General features: G+C 36.3%; 3 protein-coding genes across 5 annotated transcripts; 2 read left to right on the top strand and 1 right to left on the bottom strand.

The window, feature by feature from the left end:
* Positions 1–649: 649 nt before the first annotated feature.
* LOC132697671 (GPN-loop GTPase 2) lies at positions 650–2268 on the top strand. Its single transcript, XM_060663213.1, has 3 exons — positions 650–1681; positions 1732–1968; positions 2024–2268. The coding sequence occupies exons 1-3, from the start codon at positions 1130–1132 to the stop codon at positions 2132–2134; spliced, it is 900 nt and encodes a 299-aa protein (XP_060519196.1). The 5' UTR covers positions 650–1129; the 3' UTR covers positions 2135–2268.
* A 403-nt stretch (positions 2269–2671) lies between these two features.
* Positions 2672–3359, top strand: LOC132697672 (signal recognition particle 9 kDa protein). The gene is made up of 2 exons (XM_060663214.1): positions 2672–3111; positions 3165–3359. Exons 1-2 carry the CDS (start codon positions 2971–2973, stop codon positions 3258–3260), a joined length of 237 nt encoding a protein of 78 aa, XP_060519197.1. The 5' UTR covers positions 2672–2970; the 3' UTR covers positions 3261–3359.
* Positions 3360–3413: 54 nt separating this feature from the next.
* On the bottom strand, positions 3414–22806 carry LOC132697670 (JNK-interacting protein 3). 3 transcript variants are annotated; one of them, XM_060663212.1, is made up of 21 exons: positions 22667–22806; positions 22356–22617; positions 22169–22295; positions 21472–22067; positions 21358–21394; positions 20481–20516; positions 20245–20262; positions 19895–19952; positions 19563–19839; positions 18478–18724; positions 15860–15915; positions 14134–14358; positions 13717–14035; positions 11214–11362; positions 10836–11158; positions 7252–7504; positions 7061–7196; positions 6846–7004; positions 5925–6182; positions 4338–4419; positions 3414–4264 (listed from the first exon to the last, which is right to left on the bottom strand). In XM_060663212.1, the coding sequence occupies exons 2-21, from the start codon at positions 22578–22580 to the stop codon at positions 4258–4260; spliced, it is 3588 nt and encodes a 1195-aa protein (XP_060519195.1). In that variant the 5' UTR covers positions 22581–22617; positions 22667–22806; the 3' UTR covers positions 3414–4257. The 3 variants fall into 3 exon arrangements, with proteins under 3 accessions (XP_060519195.1, XP_060519194.1, XP_060519192.1); XM_060663209.1 differs by lacking the exon at positions 4338–4419 and having other exon boundaries at positions 3416–4264; XM_060663211.1 differs by lacking the exons at positions 4338–4419; positions 20245–20262 and having other exon boundaries at positions 3415–4264.
* Between the last annotated feature and the right edge of the window lie 629 nt (positions 22807–23435).

The following is a 23435-nucleotide window of genomic DNA, read 5'->3' as shown; positions in this document are numbered from 1 at the left end:
TCATTGTATCAAATAAATAACTAATATTTTTTTATCAATAATTAAATAAACGTATTCCCATATGGGGTACCTGTGGAATAACAGTTTTCGGTAATATGCAAAAAGTACAAAATAAAGTAGTAAAAATTTTATTTCCACTCGATTATAGAAAACAAACGAATTTAGTATATGAAAACACAGGTGTATTAAAATTAGACTATGAAAATGTAACAGAGTAAACTTATTTATAAAATTTTATAAGCCAGCTTCACGAGCGTATTCAAGTATGATATAATAGTACATAATGTAAGAACCAATGTAAGACTGAATAATCCTATATGTAAAAGTATTAAAACATTCAACCCATTGACCGATAACTTGTCAAAAAGCGTAAATATTAACAGTTTTAGAAGAAATTAGAATATGATAGAGGGAACGACGACCTGGCTGGACAGAACTTGTAGGCTTATGAAAAATTTATCAAGGTTACGAAAATGTAGATATTTTTTATCTGATTTGGATAACTCGAAATATCTATTCCGCATAAGGATGGAGCCCAGATTCACTAATTAAGTTATATATCATTAAAATAATACTCTGTATTTCATGTAGAATTGCTGTCTGTGGCCGAAGGATCCTGGCAATTTGGCCACTGGCATTCCCTAAAAAAAGTCTCTTGGGTTATAATTAACATTTATTATTGTTTTAATTTCTTCATAGTTTGTGGTAAAAATATTTTAGCTTAGCTTTAGCGCTATGAGATGGAATTAGCGCAATCTTTAAATGCATTAGATATAAAGGCTGCCACTAACATCGAAATATTCGCCGCTTTGATACAAAATCAGCATACGGACTTTGTGATTTGTACTTTTCGTAACAGTGTGACTTACATTATAACACAATATGGGAAAATAGGTAATCTGTATTTGGTTGAGAGGGAAAAACTCGAGAACGGACTTTTTGATGCTAAACCGATCTACAGTGTTCGTACTTTGCTGGGAGGCGATAATATAGAAAGCGAAGTGGCCGCACGTTACATTACAGAGCAGTTAAAAATAGCCAAACCGGTTGTTTTCAGTTTAACTCTTAAAGATTTCAGCTCTGATACTCTTAAAAATATTGTGCAGGCTATTCAGAACTACCACAAATAATGGCTTTGCTAAAGAAGACAAAGTTAAGCGAGAGCTTTTTTGGACAGGTAGTTATCGGGCCTCCGGGAGCAGGCAAAACTACCTACTGTGGAAAAGTATATGACTTTTACATAAAGAAACTAAATCGTAAAGTTGAAGTTGTTAACCTTGATCCAGCCAATGAAAATATGCACTATAATCCTAAAATTGATGTAATGAAACTCATCACTGTCGAAGAAGTTATGGTTAATTTAAAATTAGGTCCAAACGGGGCTCTTATGTACTGCATGGAGTATTTAGAAGAAAATTTTGATTGGCTATTAATCCAGCTGGCTCAGGTTAAAGATAGCTACCTTATTTTTGATATGCCAGGGCAAATTGAACTTTACACTCATCATGAAACAATTAAAAATGTGTTTCAGAAATTAGAAAGGTTAGGATATCACTTGTGTGCTGTTCATTTAGTAGATTCTCATTACTGCTCTGATCCAACCAAATTTATTTCGACTTTGCTGCTATCTTTGTCCACTATGATGCATATCGCTTTACCCCATGTAAATGTTCTAAGCAAGGTAAACAATTTTTGGTCCGTGGGAGATTTTATTAAACCTGATAATTTTAGGCAGATCTCTTGAAAAAAAATGCTGCAAAATTAGATTTTGGGATAGATTTTTATGCTGATGTATTAGATTTAGATTATTTATTAGAACTCTTGGATGATGGTTACATTACAAAAAAATACAAGAAGCTAAACTCCGCAATTGTTGGGTTAATACAGGATTATGGTTTAGTGAGCTTTAGTCTTCTGGATGTTAATTCTGACAAAAGCCTTCTGGATTTGAAAAGTGCCATAGATAAGGTAAGGTTTATCAAATTGGCCTAGCTAATACTTAATAATTAATACATTCTGCCAGGCAAATGGGTATATCTACGGAAGTGGCGAAGAGAGAAGTATACAGGCACTTCTTTCATGTGCTGTTGGGGCCAGAACTGAATCAGAACGTTTTGATGCTGATTACATGTAATTTGTATTTAAATCTATTGTCCTTTTGATATACAATAAACCTATCAAAAATCACATAAATTGCAAATTTATTACAAAAACAAACTAATTTAAATTTTGATCAATATCTACACTGAATTTATTTTGCTGCTGGTTTGGCCTTCTGTTTCTCCAACTGTACTCTAAAATGCAAAGTAAAAATTCAGTTCCACTGTATTGTAAAAGTTGTTAAAAGAAAAAACCTCAGTTGTTTATTAAAATCGTCCTCGATGTTATCGTCCTCCCAATTGTCTTCCCATACACTGATATCTTGATCATCTTTCTCCTTGTGCGTCCAATCTATAAAAAAAATAAACGGGACTACCTAAAAAGTTGTTTATAATTAAACCAACACACCTTCCACTGGAAACTCTTCAAATTCATCGTCTTCTTCGAGGACACCCAAGTCTAATTTCGGTTTTTCGGACATGTTAATAATACGCGTTTCTAATTAAAAGGAAAACCCATGAATTTACAAATCACAGACACTGTCAAACTGTCAAAATCCACAGATCTAAAATTAGTGAAGAAATGGTAAAGGTAAACTAGTTTTAAACAGGAGAAAAAGAACATAACATTGTAAGATTAATTAACACAAATCGATATATACATACGGGCAAAAAAACACTTTAGAATATTTTACAAAGAAGATATGCTTGTTTCTTTATTACTGTGAATACAAATTTTCTTTATGTACTCTGATAAAACATGCTTAGTGACGTGTCTATTGTTTTCTAAGATAACCTCAATGTAGTAACATCGAATGGTAAAAAAAATAAAAATTCAACAAAACAGCCTAACCTAGACTGCCGAAGGACGATGACTTTTTTAAAATCGTGGGAAGAGTTTGAGAAAGCCGCGGAGAAGCTATATTTGCAGGAGCCCTCCAAGGTGCGCTATACCATGAAATACACGCACTCCAAGAATCAATTAGTATTGAAAATTACTGATGACGCTGTGGTAACCGAATTTTTGAATTATATTTTGTTCGCTTGTGGATAATTTGGTTTTAGTGTTTGCAATTCAAAACTGAAATCGCTCAAGACCTGAGGAAAATCGACAAGTTCATCAACAACCTTGTCCGGCATATGGTCTCTAAAGAAACATAAAATCTACTGCTATAAATTGACTGAATTCTGTTTTTATATCTTCTAATTTATTAATAAAACGTTATAAGAAAAGGATGATTATTATATTGAAGGGAAATAAAGGAGGATCACATTTTATATTTTATATTAACATCAAATTAATAAAAGCACAATAGGTACAGACAGAACTCAGCAAGGTACATTGCCAAATATACAAATAAATATTAAAAATTTACAACTAAAATGCTGGTACGTGAAAATCAACAAAAATTTACAAAGTTATGCATATATATTGCCTAAAATTTATATTACAATTCACTAATTGATAAAATTGGGTAATTCTTCACTTTAAATATTTCTTGCCATTTCGTCTTCTAACATAAAATTGTATGGGGTAACCAATACATAGCACCCACCTAAATGAATCTCTAGTGCTGTATAACTAAAAAATGATAAAAGTAAAAAACAAATTGATAGAACTATCTTGCCTTAATGCCTGTTAACACACAATGTTTAACATACATCCAATGTTGACGTCTTTGATGGTATTTGAAAAAAGATTCTAAACAGACCATTTTAATATTTTTGCAATAATACATTTGAGCTAGTCTGATTACAGGCAGATATAAAAAAAATGGGAAATGTGCTATGGCATACACATTTTCCTTTGATACAATTGAACTATTTAAAAATTATATGGTGACTTGCCAAATATACTAAACAACTTTGGTTTATTTAAACGCGCCCGATATTTGCACCCTCAGTATTTCATTTGATTGAACTACTATGACTACTTGAGACATATACTTTATATCAAAACAACTGGGCTAGAATTTTTGTTTTGCTATAGTGTTAATATTTCACAGCTTTGGTTTTTGGCTATTAAATGTACCTCTTCTGCCATCATTACATGTTGGACACCTGCCACACAATGAGGTGGTTCTGCTTTTCCGGTTTTGGTTTCGAGAAAGCGACGTATTCGCCATCACGCACTACACCATCGTCGATGTCTTCAGCATCATCGCCTAGGGGAGAGGAGAGAAAAAAATCTTGTAAAACTTGGGGGCCGAACTTCAACCTCTTACGCTTAGGACGTACCCCAAAGGATCCAGGGGGAGGTCATTTAAAATCTGCCAAACCAGTAGGTGTGAAGCTCCGTCTCTCGGCTCGTTATCGTCCTCTGCAAAGTTGTTTATCGTTGCCGAATTTTTTGCTTTCACGGTGTTTATTTACAATTGATAAGCGGTTGAAAGCTGACACCATAGAGGTTTGGCAGTTAAGAGGAACATTAACCAGTACACCAAGTGTCCAAAAAGAGTGCACGCGATGAAATAATTCCAGAACTTCTTATAAAAAAATATATAACAAAGTCAATGTTCCTAAACATAATCCCCAACCCTAGACAGAAGATTTTATTCTTAAACTCTGATTTTCGTGTTGTGGTTAGTTCAAACTGTAAAATGATGTGTCGTTTCAGAAAATAAGATTCATTCATTTGTACAACTGATTTGTGTGTATTAATCCTCTCTTCTATTCACCGCGGTTAAATTCCATATTTTGAAATATGCAAACAAAAATCGTTTAATTTTGTTTGTATTATCAGCCCTGGGTAAAATTTAACAAATCAGACATAATCTAAAACTAAAACTACCTAAATGCAAAAATGGAGGTTATTTGTTTGTTTACGTGTTTTGCTCTAAGTCTCTGGCCGCATGTTGTGATTAATTTAAAACAGATTTGGTTCTAGAAAGTAAGATGATTGTTGTACTGACATGACGTTGTACTAAATCATTTACTTTTGTTGCATTATTTGTACTAGGCAAATTTTAACAAATCGGAAATAAGGTTTCAATTACAATTAAAACTACATAAATACAAAATTATTTATAAGAATGGTCCTAGTAAAAGCGTATTGTCATTTAATCAAAATTTTTTCTCATTGTATATAGTGTAGTATGCAATATTAGGGCTGTGGAATTGACCGGTCAAGTTTTTTTGTGTCAATTGACCGAAATAATTTTTGAAGTACCATAAAATTTACATTTATTTATATTGTGCTTAGAGCGCCGTCGCGTCGTTCTGCGAATCAAATGAAGTCTATGAAGTTATTGTTGGGATTCCCTGAATCGCTAAGTACCGTTTGGATATTCCTTGAAGAAAGTTATAGGTAAATTGGACATCACAAACGCATAATAATTTAATAAAAAATACATATTATTAAATAATGATAGATAACACTCTACAATTGCAAAATGTTATTTAAAACATTTTTTGACTAGTCAATTAAAAAGTGGTCAATCGACCAGTCCCAATACTATGCAACATGTTGATCAACTTATCAGTCACTCGTTTATTGAACACTCGCTCCCCGCGTGCCAAATCAAACTTGTGACAAAAGTGGCGTTTATCAAACTTATTGCATAATATATTTACAAATCGTTTGTCAGTCTGACACAAAAAACCGCCATTTTTGTTGCGAACTCTGTAAAACAAAATATCGATTCGGGGAAAATGTTTGGGTCCACATTCACTTATTAAATTATATGGTGTCCTTTCAATAACACTCTGTATACGTTTAGAAATAGTATAACAATTTTTTCAAACTTTTTGAACTCCCACGGACATGTTAAAGACAGGCAATGGTTAAAATTCCTATAGAAACCCAGACTGACAGATAGGACTTACCGTTTCGGAAATCGACATACCCTTCGCCACCGGATATCACCAGCATGGCGTTAGGGGGTTTGGGCGGGCCTCCGATCGATGAAACCGACACGGACATCGCCTCCGACGGGGAGGAGGCGGCGCTAATCCCCCCATGACCGGGAACCGCCACGAAAAACTTGACGTCGTCCCGATGACCGTGGAAACTCAACTGCGCCTGCGCCATTGTGCAGTAAGGAACGTAGCTGCCGGGCGCGGGCGGTACTCGAATACCAGTACCTGCGATATTATTTACTTCATTGGTGCTCACTACAGTGCTTGCAAGAATCATAAAAAAGAAAGAGTATAGCATCCCAATTCGAGATACATAAATGAAATTAAATAGCCTATTTAAAACAATACATTAAATAAAAAAAAAAGCAAAATGGTTTATTGGGAGTATCCTATCGCTTCAACTCTTGTCCTTTATTTTTCTACCTCCTTGCAAATCGACTTTTGACAAGAGTTAAAGGTCTACATAGCTATATGTTTTTTGCTGATGCCCCTTTGCCCTTAGGAAGACATAAATTATTTCTTTGACTAGTGTTGAATAAGTAAAAAGTTAAACAAATGTCACAATATAACTTTTTCTCATCAGAGATAACCCACAACTTTAGACCATCCTTTTGAACGCACACACTACTCAAAATAAAACCTGAGTGACCAAATCTTAGTGTTATGTTGGATTCAAGTCTTAGTTATGCAAATCTGCAAGAATCTATAAATCTTTTTGGCACTAGACACACACCAAAATAAGTTTTTAACAGCGCTTACAATCAGATCACTGTGACTAACTATACTTCAGGAAATAGGCACTATGCAGTAAATGAAAAAATAATTCGGCTAGTACCTAAGGTTAGGAAAGCAAATTAATGTCCTAGTATCTGAAAACTCAATGCATACCTGGAACTGTGCTTCGAGACGTGACCCCGCCCTGATTGGTGCTGCCATCGTTGAGTGGTACGGATATAATCACACCATTACTCGTGCCGATCCACAAGCGATTCGACGAGATCAGTAAACTAGTTATACGGACTAGAGAAAAACCCAATTTTCCAGTTCCTAAAACCCGAAACTTATCAATAACGCGGATTTTCCACTTTGTCTTCCGCACTTGCCTAACATTTTGCTAACGTACGGTTCGATGTCGACGTCCTGAAGGTGCTGGAACGTATGGGCGTGGTACAGGCGCAGGGTCGAGTCCAAACGTATAGATACCCACACACCCTCGCCCAGCCATGCCATTTTTCTCGCCTAAAAACGCCGTACGTAACTCCGAGAGACCAACCAAACTATTCAACTGCCTTACAGTGCTTTCCCGTCTAGGATGCACCTCCAACGTGTGTACCACTTTCATTTCCCGCGGATCAAGCACGTGGATTTTGTTCCTATACGCGCACCACACCTTATCCCCGACGGCGGTCAACTGCCGCACGGCTTGTTGGGGCAGACCCAAGGTCACCACGTGGTAACGCGACAGGTCCCACTCGCCTTCCGGGTTCCGTTTGAATATCACCACTTGTCCGCAAGCCAGCGCAGCCACCACGCGGCCATTGACGTGACTGCGGGTATTTTTAAACAATTAGATTTTGAATTATGTGCTTACACATATCCAACAGAGAGATGTAGGTGTTCAATAAAAGGAGACTCAAAATATCATAATGAAACGTAGACTACATTATAAGCGTGACTACCGTCTTCGTCACTCAAAGCTCAGGCCAAATACGTCCATATCAGGAAAATCGTGTTTAATAACTTTATAACTGAGTGTACATCTAATGATTGGAGTGTTAGAAGAATAGTTTGAGTAGTAGGATAGAAAATTTGTTTTCGAAGTACATACAAACAGAAATTCGAGAAAATTGTTTACAGCTTTATAAATAAATACTAAATCAGAATTTGTTCTCCAAGGACTGCATCTAATAGAAATTATGGCTTTCACTATAACTATAAAAATGTGCCAGTCTATTAACAAATTAACAAATTTGGGTTGTACATTCTCCAGTCGTTTAATATATTTGAGAAACATTGGATTCCAGACCGTCGTAGCATCTTTTAATGCAGATCAGACCAAACTATAAAAAAAAATCCCAAACACTATATGCTCGACTATATGTTATTGAACGCGTCAGTTGTAAATATAATCTTTTAAATCATTTGAACAATATTTATATTTAATGTAATATCGACCTTTACAGAGTTCAACAAGTCTGTAATTTAGTTTACTTACACCGTAAAGATAACTTTTCAGTTGACGTATCTTTTTAGAAAATAAAATTCAGTGACATTTCTTGCTTAACAAAACGCAGTCTGCTACCGAATGATTAGATCAGCGTATAAAAAGGAGGTATTATGTAAAAACCTCTGACCAGCAAAGTTCCAAATGCAATGACCGCTTACTCGACTCTAATCAAAGCTGCCATCCCTGGAGGCCCGGCGAAATCGACCTCTAGAAATTTTAATATATTAAAATATTCGTGGGAAGAGCAGAAGTTTTGGTTAGTTCTTTTATGCTACTGAAACTGGTATTGAATTTTAATGTTTTTTAGATTTGAGACAGTAAACATACTTTTTTTTTTAATTTGTGGAAACCATATATCTATAACATGATATAGTGGCCTTACTACGGTAAAGAGAGAGAATGTACGGATCTTTTGCGCATGCGTCACCCCCCAGCTCACTGAGTTGCTATATTGCCGTAATTTTTCTGGAAAATTGAATAATTTTTATAAGAACGCAATATCAATCTCTGAAATCCGAATATAATTCGCAAAGTCAGGATAAGTTACAGCAAATGTGGCAAATATGAGAACCTAATAGGATCTTAGAAAAACAGTGATGCCTAAATATTTGACATTTAACAAACTGGAAAATGTAAATTTACTAAACAGAATTCCCTACATTTTTAGGTACACTTAAATAGCTATGAAGGATGCTTGCGTAGTATGTTTTAGCGTGCAAGAATTATAGGAAATATACAAAAGCAATTAGGCTACATGTTGAATTTTTTACTAGAACAAGCATAATTATTGTGCCATATCTAGCATCTCAAAGTTATTTCAATGGATTTTAAACCTATGAGTAACGCTTTAGGTCGATTTACAAAAAAAAAATAGCTTACATAAAAAAATACATGTAAAAATTGCATCCTATCTACAGGGCTTGAAGAACATTTCATATTTGGATAAAATTGAACTATCATCTCATTTTACGCTTGCTGAACTTAGTTTTAATGAAGTTAGGGAAATCATAAATAGTCTCAAAAATAAAAATAGTCGAGACGTATTTGGCATAAGCACGCGGTTAATAAAGTCTGTCAAGAATGAAATATTACTGCCTCTCACAAAACTTATAAATTTAAGTGTTCAAGGCAACACCAGTAATAACAGTATTTAAAAAAGGTAACTCTGATGTTGTTGAAAATTATCGACCTATATCTCTACTTCCAATTGTTTCAAAAAATTTTTATAATAATCAGTTTGGTTTTAGGAGAAAAAAAAACACTGTTTCAGGCATTCTCAATTTAGTTTCAGATATAACAGATGCATTCCAGAATTGGCAATATAACACCGTATTATTTTGTGATCTCATTAAAGCCTTCGACTGAGTCGATCATGTAATTCTTCTGCGCAAGTTAAAGGCTTCTAATTGTTTAAATAGCAGTTTTAGTTTAATGCAATCTTACCTTAGCAATATATGCCAGGTGATTAAGAACTTTGGAGTGACATCAGCAAACATGGGAGTGCCCCAAGGTCCAATTTAGAGCCCCATATTTTTTTTTAATATATATAAATGCCGAAGACACCACCGTGTCTGCTTCTGGGGATTGATTAGAGGACACGTTGGATAGTTTCAGGATCGCACAGGGAAAGGCTGAACACTCGTTTAGTGCAAATAAATTAGTTCTAAATAATGATAAAACAGAGAGAGGGTTTTTTTCCATGTGAAATATAAATACAATTAATTTTAATAAAATAAATACCAGATTTCTTGGCATCTATATTAACCCAAAACTTCAGTGATCTGACCAAAATTTTGTATTTTCTCCGACGCTTGACCGAAAATGTCTCTCCTGGCGTGTTAAGGACTTCATATTTTGCACTTTTTCATTCACACCTCCTATATGCGATCTTAATATGGGGGCATGTTACTGGCAGGCACCGTTTGTTCAGATTACAACGAAAAGCAATTCGAATTATTAGTAGATTTGGCTGTAAAAATGCTGCCGCTTGGTCCGTTAAGTTTTTTAATTCGCTTCCAAATGCTGTTTGTAATTTACCATTTGAAATTTATAAACAAACGATTTTTAATTAATAATTAACATAAACATAATCAGTAACATTAATAAAGTATTTGTATTCGTAACAAAAACGCGAAATTAATTACAGAATCATAATGACGCCGACGTGGGTGATGTAATTATGCACTGTTTTTCCATTCCTTAACTCCTTTTTTGCCTGAAAATTTAATAGGATTTCGACTTTTTTGAGATAATACTGCTGCAAAAATGCCGCATCCGAACATCGACGATCTGTCAGTGGCCATGTATAGGTCCTACGAAATTTGAAATCTCGCGCATGCGCACGTTGAATGGATTTTCAAAAAGAAATAGATAGTTGCTTCATGAGTTCCTGTACTGTAAGCATAAGCAGGATCTCTATATGTCTAGTAGCTATATGGTCGAAACTGGAGGTTAATATTTTCCACTTTTAAATACTTAAAATTTACCGCTCCTATTTTGGGCGTACCCAACCATTTATTAGTACTCAAACACAGAGATATTGTCCTAGGACGTTATTCATGAATTGCAATTCGAGATAAGTTGCCAAATAAGCTTTAAAACAATGATTATTGATGTTAAATGCAAAAACTAAACTGACGAAAACAACTTACACAATGCTTATCACAGTATCTTTCAGCTTCACGGTGTGCAACCGTTGGGTCCAGTTAGCGACCGAAGAATGCACGTAGATGTTGCCCTTGTCGTCACCCATCCACATGGTCGCCAACACGCTCGACATTACTTCCCGGTTACCGCCGCTCGAGGGCGCCTCTGTCAGTTCCGGCTCGTTTGTGTCGCCCGCCTCTGTCCCCGCTTCGGGTGCGCCGTCCGATTTTTCCGGTTCCGATTCTTGTTGAGATTTGACGCCCACCTTATACTGATCCCTTTTGCTGACAGCGGTTGGATCGTTTTCCACATATTCGACCTTGCCTAACTGAAAACGCGGAAAATTTTCTTCACCGTCGACTGTCACCAATTCGCCGACTTACCACTGCAGCTTCGCCCTGCTCTTCTTTTTTCCTGACGGCCATCAAGCTCTTGAGATGATTGTTTTCCGCATCGTCAGCGACTTCGCTATCTTCCTCTTTCTCCGGTCGGCAGATTTGCGTTTCCGCGTCTTCTTTGGGGTCCTTATCACCTATTTAAATTTGACATAAATGCGCAGCATAAACAGCATAGCCTAAATAAACCTCGTCCTTCAATTTATGCTAAAAAATTCCACGGGAAATATCGTTATTGGTTTGATATTACTTTCTGGAGATTTGAATAAAGGTAAAGTCAGTATTTAAATAGCGCCTGTAATTTCTGACCTGCGAGGAAAAATTGAAAAATTGGAGATTCTCAAAAAAATTCCTAAATATGAAAGAAATTTTCTAATCTATTTTGCATTTGCCTTGCTTTTAACAGAAGTAAAAGCTATATTTTTCCAGGATCTTCACCAGAATCAGAACCTTAAATACGGAACTGATATTTTTTTGCATGATTTATATCTGTTTTAGATGCTTTCTGTGATGGTTGAACTTAAATTTAATTTTCGTGATGTTTTACCTCATAAAAATATCATTTGGATTTTTTTAAATACGGTTGTGTTATTTTTTTATATTATATCCAAATTATTATTTATAATGAATTTTATTAACATATTGTAATAAAATATCATTTTTCTCTTCCCTTCGGTCAAATACCTAATTATACATCGATGTAGAATGCGGGAAACGTCACTTTACCACGTCAGTTTCGCTTCCTACGGATCCAACGCACTTCGGATATTTCCGGGATATTACCACACGGTTCTGGGAGCAATCGGATGTCTTCGGAGATTTTACCACATGAGTTCAATTTTGACATTGGTCAATTCTGACGGTCATGTATATAGTTTATTATGCAACAAGTGCGATAAACGGCATTTGATTCACAAGTTTATTTGGCACGAGCGAAGCGACTGTTTAATAAACGAGTTACTTAAAAAATTTACCGAACGTGTTGCATACTATACTTATTATACGACCGCTAATTTTTGAGTACATTTTCGCAAAACAACACGAATATATTCACTGACATGACCGTCAGAATTGACAAACGTCAAAATTCAAAGCGTGGGAAATATCTCCGAAAACATCCGATTGCTCCCAAACCCGAGCGGTAAAATCGCGGAAATCTCCGAAGTGGCTCGAATCCGTGGGAAATGAAACTGACGTGGTAAAGTGACGATTCCCGCACGCTGGATCGGTGTGTATTTTACAGACGGGAGTAGAAAAATGCATTATGTTGTTTTGCAAAAATGTACCCAAAAAATAACTGTCGTAGAAAAAGTATAGTATGCAACACGTTTGGTAGACTTTTTAAGTCGCGTGAATATTTTCTACTCCCTTCTGTAAAATACCTAATTATACACCGATCTAGCATGCGACAAGTGTCATTTTACCACGTCAGTTTCTTGTCCCACCGATTCGAGTCACTTCGGCGATATTACCACACGGGTTTTTGAGCAATCAGATGTTTTTAGACGGTCATGTCAGTGAATCAATTCGTGTTTTTTTGCAAAAATATACCCAAAACTAACGGTCGTAGAAAAAGTATAGTATGCTAAACTTTTTAACTCACTCGTTTATTAAACACTCGCTCCGCTCGTGACTCGTGACACAAATGCTGTTACCTGCACAGCCTAATACAAATTAACTTTAACTTACTCTATTTTTAAAACTATAACCCAAACTTTTGAATCATAAATTAAGTGTTCAAACTGACGGGAGTAAGTCCAAAGAATCCAAACAATAATTTGATAACAAGGATATCAGAAAAAAATAACAGAATACAAAAATATGATAGGCTGAATCACCAAAATCTAAGAGATATTTTTGCGAGGAAAAGAATCGCAAAAAAACCATCATATTCTGACCCTGGTAAAATTCCTAAAAAAACAAAATAAACCTAATATGAAGGAAGGACAAAATTTACTCTCCGATGGTGGCGCTGCTGATACTAAACAAACGTGGCGGTAAAGAATTATTTTACGTTTACCAATTTACCTTTGAGCCTTTGGCGGGCTCATTCTACCAGCACAAACGACAGTAAAGCATTATTCGTGACTTCATTAACTATTTTTGTGGTGTGTGATTTGCGGAAATTGGAGTAAGAATAAAATCTTTCGATGAAATCCATTTTGCATTTAAATTGTAAAGTAGGAAGAAACTGGTGTAAATGCAAAACATGCAATTTTAATTTTTTCAAGCTACATCAACCTAACCCATACAAAGCAAACATGAAACTCATATGAAAACAACGCTACCTATCCAAACTTTACTTCGCTATTACATTAACTATTTTTTTACCAGAGGTCTCGTGGAATTGTAAAATCGCCAATGCCATTTTTTCATAATAACCGAGTTTCTTTTAAAAGAATATCAAAAATTTAAACATAAGGGGCGGTAAGGTCTCCAGTAGTCGAGGCCTATTGAATTTATGGACAGAAAGAACCCTTTCTTCGCTTACTTGTAGTGGGTGCTGCGTCTGTCGTTGTATCGAGGTAATCGCTAGGGCTAGCACCGGGAACGCTGGCTATGCATAACACTTGCTCAGAACAAACCCCAAAACTGTTCATTATCTCCGCCGGGTTGTTCGCATCGATTATCGTTATTATGCTGACCCTAGACATGGTCGCGCATATCCACACCAGAGACGACAGCCTCGTTTCCAACAAAGCGCCCTCTTTGCTATCGTTTAGCTCTTTATCGAGAGTCTCCACTTCAGTTTCTGGGCGGATCTCGCTCGGAATTTCCGGCTCCTCCGAATAAAACACACTACCCCCGACCTATCAAAATTATAAATCAATTGCAGTACGTTGACTGACATCAATTCGTCTTAGGATTCGGACTGAAACATGCCACGCTCTGTCGGTGGTTATCTTACCATCAAACCCCCATCTCTGGTGTAACCGCCCATCAGATTCACGCCGGCCGCGCACCAAATCTTCATTTTCGGATTCGTTTCGGCGAAAGGGCGACAGTAAACCGGCACGGGGACAGGCAGACCGCCGCTATGCTTATCGACTAGCGTAGGAGCGTTCACTTTGCCGGGCAGACTCCATCCGTATGCCTGGAGGCGACCGTCTTCTTTCTTCACGTGCGCCCTGACCTACAAACCTGGCGTTTAATCAATGGAAACGAGCACGACTCTAGTACAAGCAGCCCTAGACTATGTGTGTGAGCTAGGTTGTCAAGTTTGGAATATATATTGATGAATGAAACAGCATGGACACTAACTAAATATATGTACAGGTAATCGAAGCTTTCTCGCATATCGCTAATTAAAAAATGGAACAAACAAGAGATGGCGCTGGCGACACCACTTTGTAACTGAAGAATCGCTAAGCCAGTTGCGTTGACGTTCGTTTTGTGTTTGTGAGTTTATTTGGAGAGAGCAAGTTAAAGAAGAGTTCTTCAAACAATATAGCGTTTTTACGACCTAATCCGGTATTTATCTTTGGTAAATTTTTATGAAGCTCTAACCGCAGGCCTACCTTGCTTGGGTTTTTCTTTGTAATCCTCAATAAATAGATTCGCAATTCTACAATGACGTTCCAGAACCATACTTCGGTACTTCGTGCATACAAATGCTGGAAGCTGACGGATTTGTGTGGAATTTCATCGGTGAGATTCCTCGATTATTATTAGTTCACGCACTGAAAAATCCATTCTCATGGCACAGTTCTTGTCGGCTAACATCTTAAATACGGCGCTAGCTCGTGGTACACCTACTGAAAAGAATGGTCCCTTCCGCTTTACAACAGGCGGGTTTTAAACTCATTCCGAAGTCAAAACCATAAAAGGTTGTAAAAACGGTATATTGTATGGAGAACTCTACTTAACTTTTACTACTTTCTCTGCTGTTTGTGAAATTATTTTATTTTAAATAAATATTCATATATTTCGGTTTAAACGAAGTTAAAAAAAGGGTACTGTGTAGTCGAATGCCGAAACCGGAAGAGCAGGAGGCACGGTTTTCCAAAAAACTTCCAATCTTATTCAAGTTGTGAGTAGAAAGAGTTAAACCCAATTATCACAAAGTTTAGACAGTGGAAGAAATTTACATAAAATACGTCGCTTCTAATTATCAAATATTTTAATATCCTATTTCAAGGATTATACAAAAAAATTAGAAGTTCTCGGTTTGCTTATCTCAGGTGAGTTTTGACATCATGTTAGTGTTATATCGCTAAAGAGATTTCAAAATTTCCATAGAACTAGATTTACAATGGGAATTGAAAAAATTTTAATAGGTAGTTAAGTTAGTCAAGTAGAAAAGTTACATTTTACAATCCGTTTGTAGAATTGTAGAATTTAAAAAATGATTTTGTTTAATTATGGCAATGAAACGAAATACATTTTTTTTTACACAAACATGTGCTAATTACGCTAATTTAATTTTAAAAACAAATTTGTTCAACTCGTTCCTTTGATAAAGAAAGAATCTGCCTAATTATTTTACCAACATCTTCACGAAATGAATGGGACAACAACGAGATGTCACTTTTTCGATGTTATACGACTGAGAATGCCCATTTCCAGTCAATTTTAGTGTGTGTAGCTAAAGTGTTCTATAAGCGGTGTTGGTCTAGGTCTACGCTGCGACTTACCTGACGGTACTGTTCACGTCGTTCCAGCGCCTTTCGCATAGCGAGCTTGTCCGATCCTACAAAAGAAACGCTGTATGACTTATTGGACCCCTTTTACGAGTTACTTACGCGGATGAGGATATATCGTGCACTACTATAACTTTTAAAAGCCTTACCACACCGTCATCTTACGAATCCGGTCGACCTAAATGCGATGCGCGAAATAAAACTCTGTTTCAAACAGTAAAAGTAGTTGTATTGCAAACCGAGGCGAATTAACAAAATTATCGCTGTGAAAATGTTTACCGCTTCTGTAAACGATACCACTTGAAATCAAACGCTTAATAAAAAATAGTAACAATGGTAAACTAGAAGTAAGTTAGAAACAAATAACAATATCTATAAAACAATATGAAATTATAACTGTGTTAAAGTGTTTATTTGACTAGTTCGGTAGCTGTTATTTTGCCGCCAAAATACTAACTTCCATAGCATTTGGACAGTGTCACTACTACTGAGCAATATTTCTTTTTGATCAATGTGCGTGTTTAGGTTAGTAAAATAATGCTTGCTCAAAGAAAATAAATTTTATTCAATTCTAGGCTTCTAATAATTGATTTCTCACAAGACACCACAGCAGTAGAATACAATCACAAAATATGTGGTAAAAATCTCATTTCTAGTAATATAACTCCTTCGGAAATAAATTAACCAATAATATATGCTAACCAACCAACCAAGGAGGGGCGGCATTCTGGACGCCTTCTAGAGCGGCCTGGGGGCACAACGGGCCCATCCGGTGGCCTAAGTGCTTGGACGCCCGCGAGGACGCCCCCCTTTAATACCAATACCAATAATACCAATGCTACCCAACCAAAATTAGATATTACTTGTTGTTGGTTGATCAAATATAACAGATCTTTTTTACACTACTCAAGAACGCCAATATTTGAACAGAATGATCGATCAAAATAACTACACATTAGGGTAGTTTAATTAATATTCAGCTAGTTTCTGAATTGGCCAAATAAACACTTTAAGTTCAAAGTTTGGAATTATAAAAACTCTAAGGTAAGGTTAATATAGGCACCCTGATTTACAGATCGACTAGGTAACCCCAAACTTTGAAAACGAATTGCTTAACCTAATTTCTTATGGCCACTTTTGTACTCAGTTTTGCGTTTAGTCACCTAATAACAAAAACTATAAAATAAAACAGATCATCCAAAATCCGATTTCGATTTCGTTGAGCAATACTCGTTTAGCACCGTTAAAACTCGCTCCTGTAGTTTGAGGTAATTTCAATTGAATAAAACAAAAGTCTAAAAAAGCCACAAGGCAATTAAAATAAACACCATTCCGATAAACAATTTTTCATAAAATTCAAACCAGTTTTTGCCTGAAACCAATGAAATACTTATAAAACAGCACACGTGAAACGAACACGCAAAGAACAGCAACAGAACAACAAACAGGAAACACCCAACGCCAGCAAGATCAAAACTTGTAAGTAACAACAAGAATACAGACGGTTTTTCAAACAACCTTTAGCTAATTTCTAGGGTAAATTGAATATTAAACAATAACGTTTGTTTGGTTAATAAACATGTGTCTCTTCCATCAGAATGTCTGTTCTACAAATGTTTTTTTTTTCTTTCTGAACCGGTTTAAGAAACCCAATAGTATGTGATGCAAGAAGTTTGATAAATGCCATTTAATAAACAAGTGGCTGAAGAACTTTATTAAAGTGTGGTATATTAAACGTTTTTTACAGTACATTTTTGCAAAACGGCATTAATACATTCACAGGGTGACGCGTGATGTGAAAGTCAGAATTGACAAATTTTAAAGTACCATGATTACTGAAACCTGAAACCATCCAATCTCTTCCAAACCCGTGACTAAAATACCGGAAACGTCCGAAGTGGCTCGTAGCCGAGAGCAATGAAGCTGAGGTCATAAAGTGACACTTTACGCAAATACCGTGACTGACTGCTGACACATTATCAGTTTAAAATGATTTACAATACTTTTACTGCATTATTACTTCTAGAGCATCAAAATTACTTAAAATAATTTATTAATTCGGTCCAGTCTCACTATAACCTCAAATAACTTCAAAAGCAGTTTCAACCTTAAACAACCATTTTATGGCATTTTTGGCAAAAATAAAATAACTAAAATATTGCCCTAAAAAATGTTTGAAGGCAAAATAAGTGACCCACCTATAGAAAACAAAATTTAGTCAGTAGTATAAGGTATTTGTGGTCTAAATTTCATTTAAGAATCTTAAACGGTTTTAGAAGTAATAACGATTGTTGTGTGTCCCTTTTACGAACGGCATTTTTGGATACATGTTTATGAACTAAACCAACATTACTTTTAAGTATTCTAGACCCAGTGTATTGACACTGACTTTCGCGTTTCTAGCAGGACGTTAGTGGTTAAATAAATCAACATTCCCATCAGATATAGCAAACGAAAACCCAATGTTAAGGCTTATAGTGCTCATCTTTGGCATAAGGTGGGCAAAAACATTATCACAGACAAACGCATCGAAGCGCAGACAATATATCCGACATTAACCTCGACCCTTTACCCTTCAGTTTAGACGACAGATCAAAATCACAGTTCCGTACCCATTTCGACGTCAGTCCTATCTGTAATACGGGGCAAGGCTTTGGTTCCGGGCGCCACCTGGTTCGTCGCCGTCCGATAACTCAACCTAGGCTCCGACGGGGGCCTCGGGACACGGTCACCGCTGCTAAAGAGATTACTAAAAAACGTCCAAATGCTGCGATGATTTTTGTCAAGGGGCGGAGTCGTACGGCTCGCCCGCAACATTTGCGTCCAGCGCACCGCTTCCTGCAGTTCCATGAAACTTTCCTGCAAGTGGGAGGGGCTTAGTTTCATTATTTTTTCATCGAGAAGGCCCGAGGTCCAGGCGAGACAATTTACGAATGCCTAAGCAGTCACATGCACACTCGATCTCGTTCGCATTTAGTTAGTTAATACGCTGCTAATAATAGTGGAAGTTTTCGATGAAATTCTGTCAATTGCGCGACCGGACCAGACGAAAATAAAGCACAATGTTAGTCGATGTCAAATTCATAAATACCATATTTAAAAACAAAAAAAAATCCCTACAATGTTCCCTATTGTTTTCAATTTAAGATTTAAGAGAAATTTGAATGAATCCTTGTTTCATCGAGTAAACTGGCTGGCTTCATACTGCATAACTGAATCCAGATAAGGTTGTGTGTGCAGTGAGGTTGCCACTGGTAAATCGGACTCATGCTGAGCAAAGAAAAGCTATACAGAATCAATCCCGGTTTTTAGTTACACAATTCTTTAAAGAACAAATGGAAAGAGTTACTTCATATATTCTTTAAACTTTTTGTTGATTTAAACTAAACACTTGGCATAAAACGTGATCGCTAAAATTTCTTTTTAGAGGAAGGAGAATTGAATTTCTTTGCAATTTTGATTTTTTTTTAAATATTTATCCCTGCTTAAGCGTTGAACGCCTAGAGTTAAATTTTAGTAAATAGTTACTTTATTAACTGCCTTACTGAAACAAAAGTGTGAAGTACGCTTGTCCTATTTAAAATATAAAACTGCAGGTGATTGAACAACTGTTTAGATCTAAATTTTTCAAAAAATATATTTAACTAACAACCCTCATGAAACGCTATAGCAGTGCCGTACAGTACTGCTTACTAACTTTGTACTGATTCCTTTCCATGAGGACCCGCGCCATTTCCACCCTGGTGAACCTCTTCCTCTGCGCGAGAGGCACGTCGGCCTCCTCGTCAGCTTCCTGTTTCGCCTCGTTCGCCTCCCTCACTTTTTTGAGTTCTTCCTCCAGTTCGCTTATTTTTTCTTTTAGTTTTGTTCGTGACACGTTCAACGACAGGATTTCGTCCCGTAACATGTCAATCTCGCCGGTTAGCTCGTCGACCTTGACTATGAGATCGTCCTTAACCACATTGAGGGCGTTCCTGAACAAAAAAAATGTTATGGCCAGGAAAAGGGAATAAATCTGAATAGGTATACTTGGTGGCCAGGAGTTCGTTGTTCTCCATTATTAGGTTCTCTACTTCCTTACCCATGCCTAAAATTGAAATGAACAATTAAACTTTACGACAGAAACTCATTTCGTTTTGTTATTTTGCAGGCGAACAAAAAGAAGCATTAACACAAGTATATTGTTAAATTCAGAAGTCTATTAGCATTCACATAGACTAAACACACCTAGACCTTCAATGCTAAAAAGTTACCTCCAGAAAGTAATTAAAACGCATATATTTGATCTCAATTACCTACAGCAGATATTATTAAGTGGTATTAGCCTAGATCTATTTAGCGTATGGCACCTACTTCGTGATTTAATAGCAAGTACTCACCGTAAAAGTTGTCATTGACTGCATCGAAGAGACAGCGTCCGACAAAGGAAAAACATGTTAGTATAGGAAAAAAATGACTAAATCGAAACTTAAACATTTTTTGGGAGGGGAAAAACAAACAGTTGTACAAAAATTCGCACTAGCACACCCTTTAGCAGGACCGCAATCTCATGCAAACTTTTATCACGGAAGCTATATTTATACAAAAAAACGGTCACTGCGAGAAATAGACTCACCCGAAGAAGCATATTCTCCTGGATGAACCCATCCCCCTAAAATAAAAAATATATTCATATTTTACAGTTTCCGACGGTGATATTTTCCAGACAGTCTTTTGCAAATAAGTAAAATGGAAAACAGCCAACCATTTTTAAAAAAGGGTTTTTTCAGGTTTTCAGTATTTCACTATTTTGTTTTATGAAAAATTTATCAACAAAATTGTTCAAAATGACAAAAAAAAATATCGTCAAAGTTTGAGCCCATAATATTAATGGTAAGAGGTCATCATCTGTATTTTCGAATGTTTTGTCCTTACTACTAATGTGTTGGTAAAACTAATGTGTAAAATATTGTACTTATAACGGGGTTGACAATGCTTTTACTGATCTTGACCTATTTGCTCTGAGCTTGAAGCCTTTACACAACACAACACTAAAGATGGTATATCAACTAACACACTGTAATAAACAGCTCTAATTAGTTCTTAATTTGATTTAGCTTATAAAAAATAATTTAAGCTGACTAAGTATCTTTTTCTGTTACATTTTGTGCTTTCCTTATAGTGGACAGCCGGATCTGTCTGTAGGAAAGATTTATTTATAAATAAATAAGTAAATAATTTTGAAGAATCTGGAATACAAATTTGATGCAATTAAATTGAATGAATAACTAATTAAAAAATAATATTATTAAAAACCTCGTAATGGCCATCATGAAAATTTTAAATCAGATCTTTTTTTTATAGACAATTCAATTTGCTACAAAAATATATGCAGATAAGTATTTTTACCTCAATTGTGTGGTTGTTTTGAGGCAATAATGAGATTAGAACTAAAAAAATCTAGAAGTCTAGAACATTCACAATATTTGTCCTCAGTTGAGAAGGTAGTTTACCTGTAATATCACTTGCATCTTCGTCCCCATCCACATCCTATTCAAAAAACAGAGAAATTCAATACCATATAAGTAAACACATTTCTTGAACCACTTTTTTTAATAGTTGCTAACCTGAAAACTAAGCTCCTGATACAAGGTGTTCCCGCTCCGTTGTTCCTTTTTGGTTTTTGTGGTGCTGTTGTTAATTGGTTGACTATTTGGGGGACTAACAGGTGAGGTAATCACACTCTTATTTTCACAATTCACTGAATCAGTCTCTTGAGCCTTCTCCACTTTTAACACCACTTGCTGCTTTGGTTTCGCCTTCTCCATATCATTAAGAAAACTAGGAGACGAATGTGTACTGCTTATAGGTGACGATGGAACACTGTCGACCACTTCGGCATTTTCCAAACTCGAAAATCCAAAGGAAATGGGCTCCGAACTGCGGCCGATATTCAGTCGGTTCGAGTTTAGCCTAGCAGCCTCAGTTCTCTCGTTGACTAGTTGCTGTCCGGAGTGTAGGAGTTTCGTGCGCTCCATATAGTCCACGTGGGTTTTAAATAACTCAGTATACCTCTCATGCAGTTTGGAATATTCTTTTTTCAGTTCAGCCTCTCGTTCTTCTAACCGACACGCATGATCCATTGAATTTTTATGTTTAAGTTCAAGCATTCTGACAATTGATTCGAGAGCTTCCAGACGAGAAGAAAGTTCTTTTCTTTCACCTAGTATTCAATAAAAGTCTGTTACTGTCACCATAAAAATTGCAATAAAATGATCATCAGCGGCCTAGGATCAAAATTATTTATTTTGTATTATGACTTACCCTCCGCGGCATCTTCATATTCCAACAATTTCTGTTCCGATGTTTTCCTGGCTCCTTTTTCTCGCTCATATTGAGTGACCAACTGCTCATTGTCTTCTCGAAGGAGTTCCAGTTCCACATCTTGCTCCTATGCAAATAAAAACGACCTTATTGCACGAAACGATCATTGAGCTGCACTAGATTTCACCTGGTTCTGTTGGTACGCTGCATCTAAGCATTCCAAAACATTAACCAAAAGTGGCATGAGTGTCTTTACTACATCTTCATCATATCTAGCAATCATTTTCTCAAACTCCTGGTAAATACTACCAGCTAACGATTGAACCTTTTCAGACATAACGACATGCGAGTCTTCGTGAGTTCCATAGACAATTTCGGGGCCAAGGCCTCCGCCTGTATCCGATATATCCATTTTTTCGGCAATCCAGTGGAGCAATTTGACTTCTTATCTAAAAATCGTTATTGTGAACCACCACAGACTTTGGAACAAGTGCTTACAGCATTTTTTTAAAGACGCAAAATACTCCGACGGATTCGTCACAGTACGTTAATTTCTTTGTATTCCACCACCTACTTATTTTGACAACTAGAAAATGTTTCCCCTGTCAGCTTGTCGCCTGTCACTTGCCTTATTCCTCGAGACGAGACCCAAAGAATAAGAAGCGAATTAGTCAGTTTCACAATGGACAAGAGGCAGGGGGGATATGAGCCATTATCGGTTGTTGTAGAGGATCGGAAAATAGAAAACCGCACATTATTTAAATCCCGATAGAAAAAATGGGCATGAATATCGATTAATGACTTATCTTTTCAGCTTTAGGTTCGACAGTAACGTCGATAAAAATATAAAGTCAGGTTGCAAGTACATCTATAATTTAGTTTTTGTCGATATATTCACATTCAGTCTCCACTCAAAAAGGTTGATAACGTGTTTCGCTGGTTTCAATTCAGTTACTTATTTTACTTAATGACTTACAGATTTTGTAAGTCCAGGCAAATCCATATAATCGTGATCTTTATTAATTAACAACCTAGGTATGAAAATTGACCATTTCCTTCATATAAATGTAATCTTGTTATTATGCAATAGAATTAAACCATTTATCGAAGCGGCTTGCAATCCGAGCTTGCGATCAAAGTACATTAGCAAAATCAAAATGTTGTTGAATATATTTGAGAAAGCGTCAACTCTAACGCCACGCCGTTGGGCTTTAAGCAAACTTTACCACCGAAAGGCAAGTTATAAGTTGTATTCCTGCCTGCCTCG

This window comes from Cylas formicarius, unplaced genomic scaffold, assembly GCF_029955315.1.
Source record: "Cylas formicarius isolate icCylForm1 unplaced genomic scaffold, icCylForm1.1 PGA_scaffold_2__14_contigs__length_35257938, whole genome shotgun sequence".
Classification (NCBI taxonomy): Eukaryota; Metazoa; Arthropoda; class Insecta; order Coleoptera; family Brentidae; genus Cylas; species Cylas formicarius.
This window is presented reverse-complemented; position numbering and strand designations above follow the sequence as displayed.

Bases quoted from the DNA above. Each gene is read 5' to 3' on its own strand.
- LOC132697671 (XM_060663213.1), top strand. From the start codon at position 1,130: ATGGCTTTGCTAAAGAAGACAAAGTTAAGCGAGAGCTTTTTTGGACAG. The intron at 1,682-1,731 runs GTAAACAATTTT...TGATAATTTTAG, and splicing joins ATGTAAATGTTCTAAGCAAG to GCAGATCTCTTGAAAAAAAA. The intron at 1,969-2,023 runs GTAAGGTTTATC...ACATTCTGCCAG, and splicing joins TGAAAAGTGCCATAGATAAG to GCAAATGGGTATATCTACGG.
- LOC132697670 (XM_060663209.1), bottom strand. From the start codon at position 22,580: ATGGATATATCGGATACAGGCGGAGGCCTTGGCCCCGAAATTGTCTAT. The intron at 14,359-15,859 runs GTAAGTCGCAGC...CCAGGTTTGTAG, and splicing joins GACGTGAACAGTACCGTCAG to GTCAGGGCGCACGTGAAGAA. The intron at 11,159-11,213 runs GTAAGTCGGCGA...CCGCGTTTTCAG, and splicing joins AGCAGGGCGAAGCTGCAGTG to TTAGGCAAGGTCGAATATGT.
- LOC132697672 (XM_060663214.1), top strand. From the start codon at position 2,971: ATGACTTTTTTAAAATCGTGGGAAGAGTTTGAGAAAGCCGCGGAGAAG. The intron at 3,112-3,164 runs GTAACCGAATTT...ATTTGGTTTTAG, and splicing joins AAATTACTGATGACGCTGTG to TGTTTGCAATTCAAAACTGA.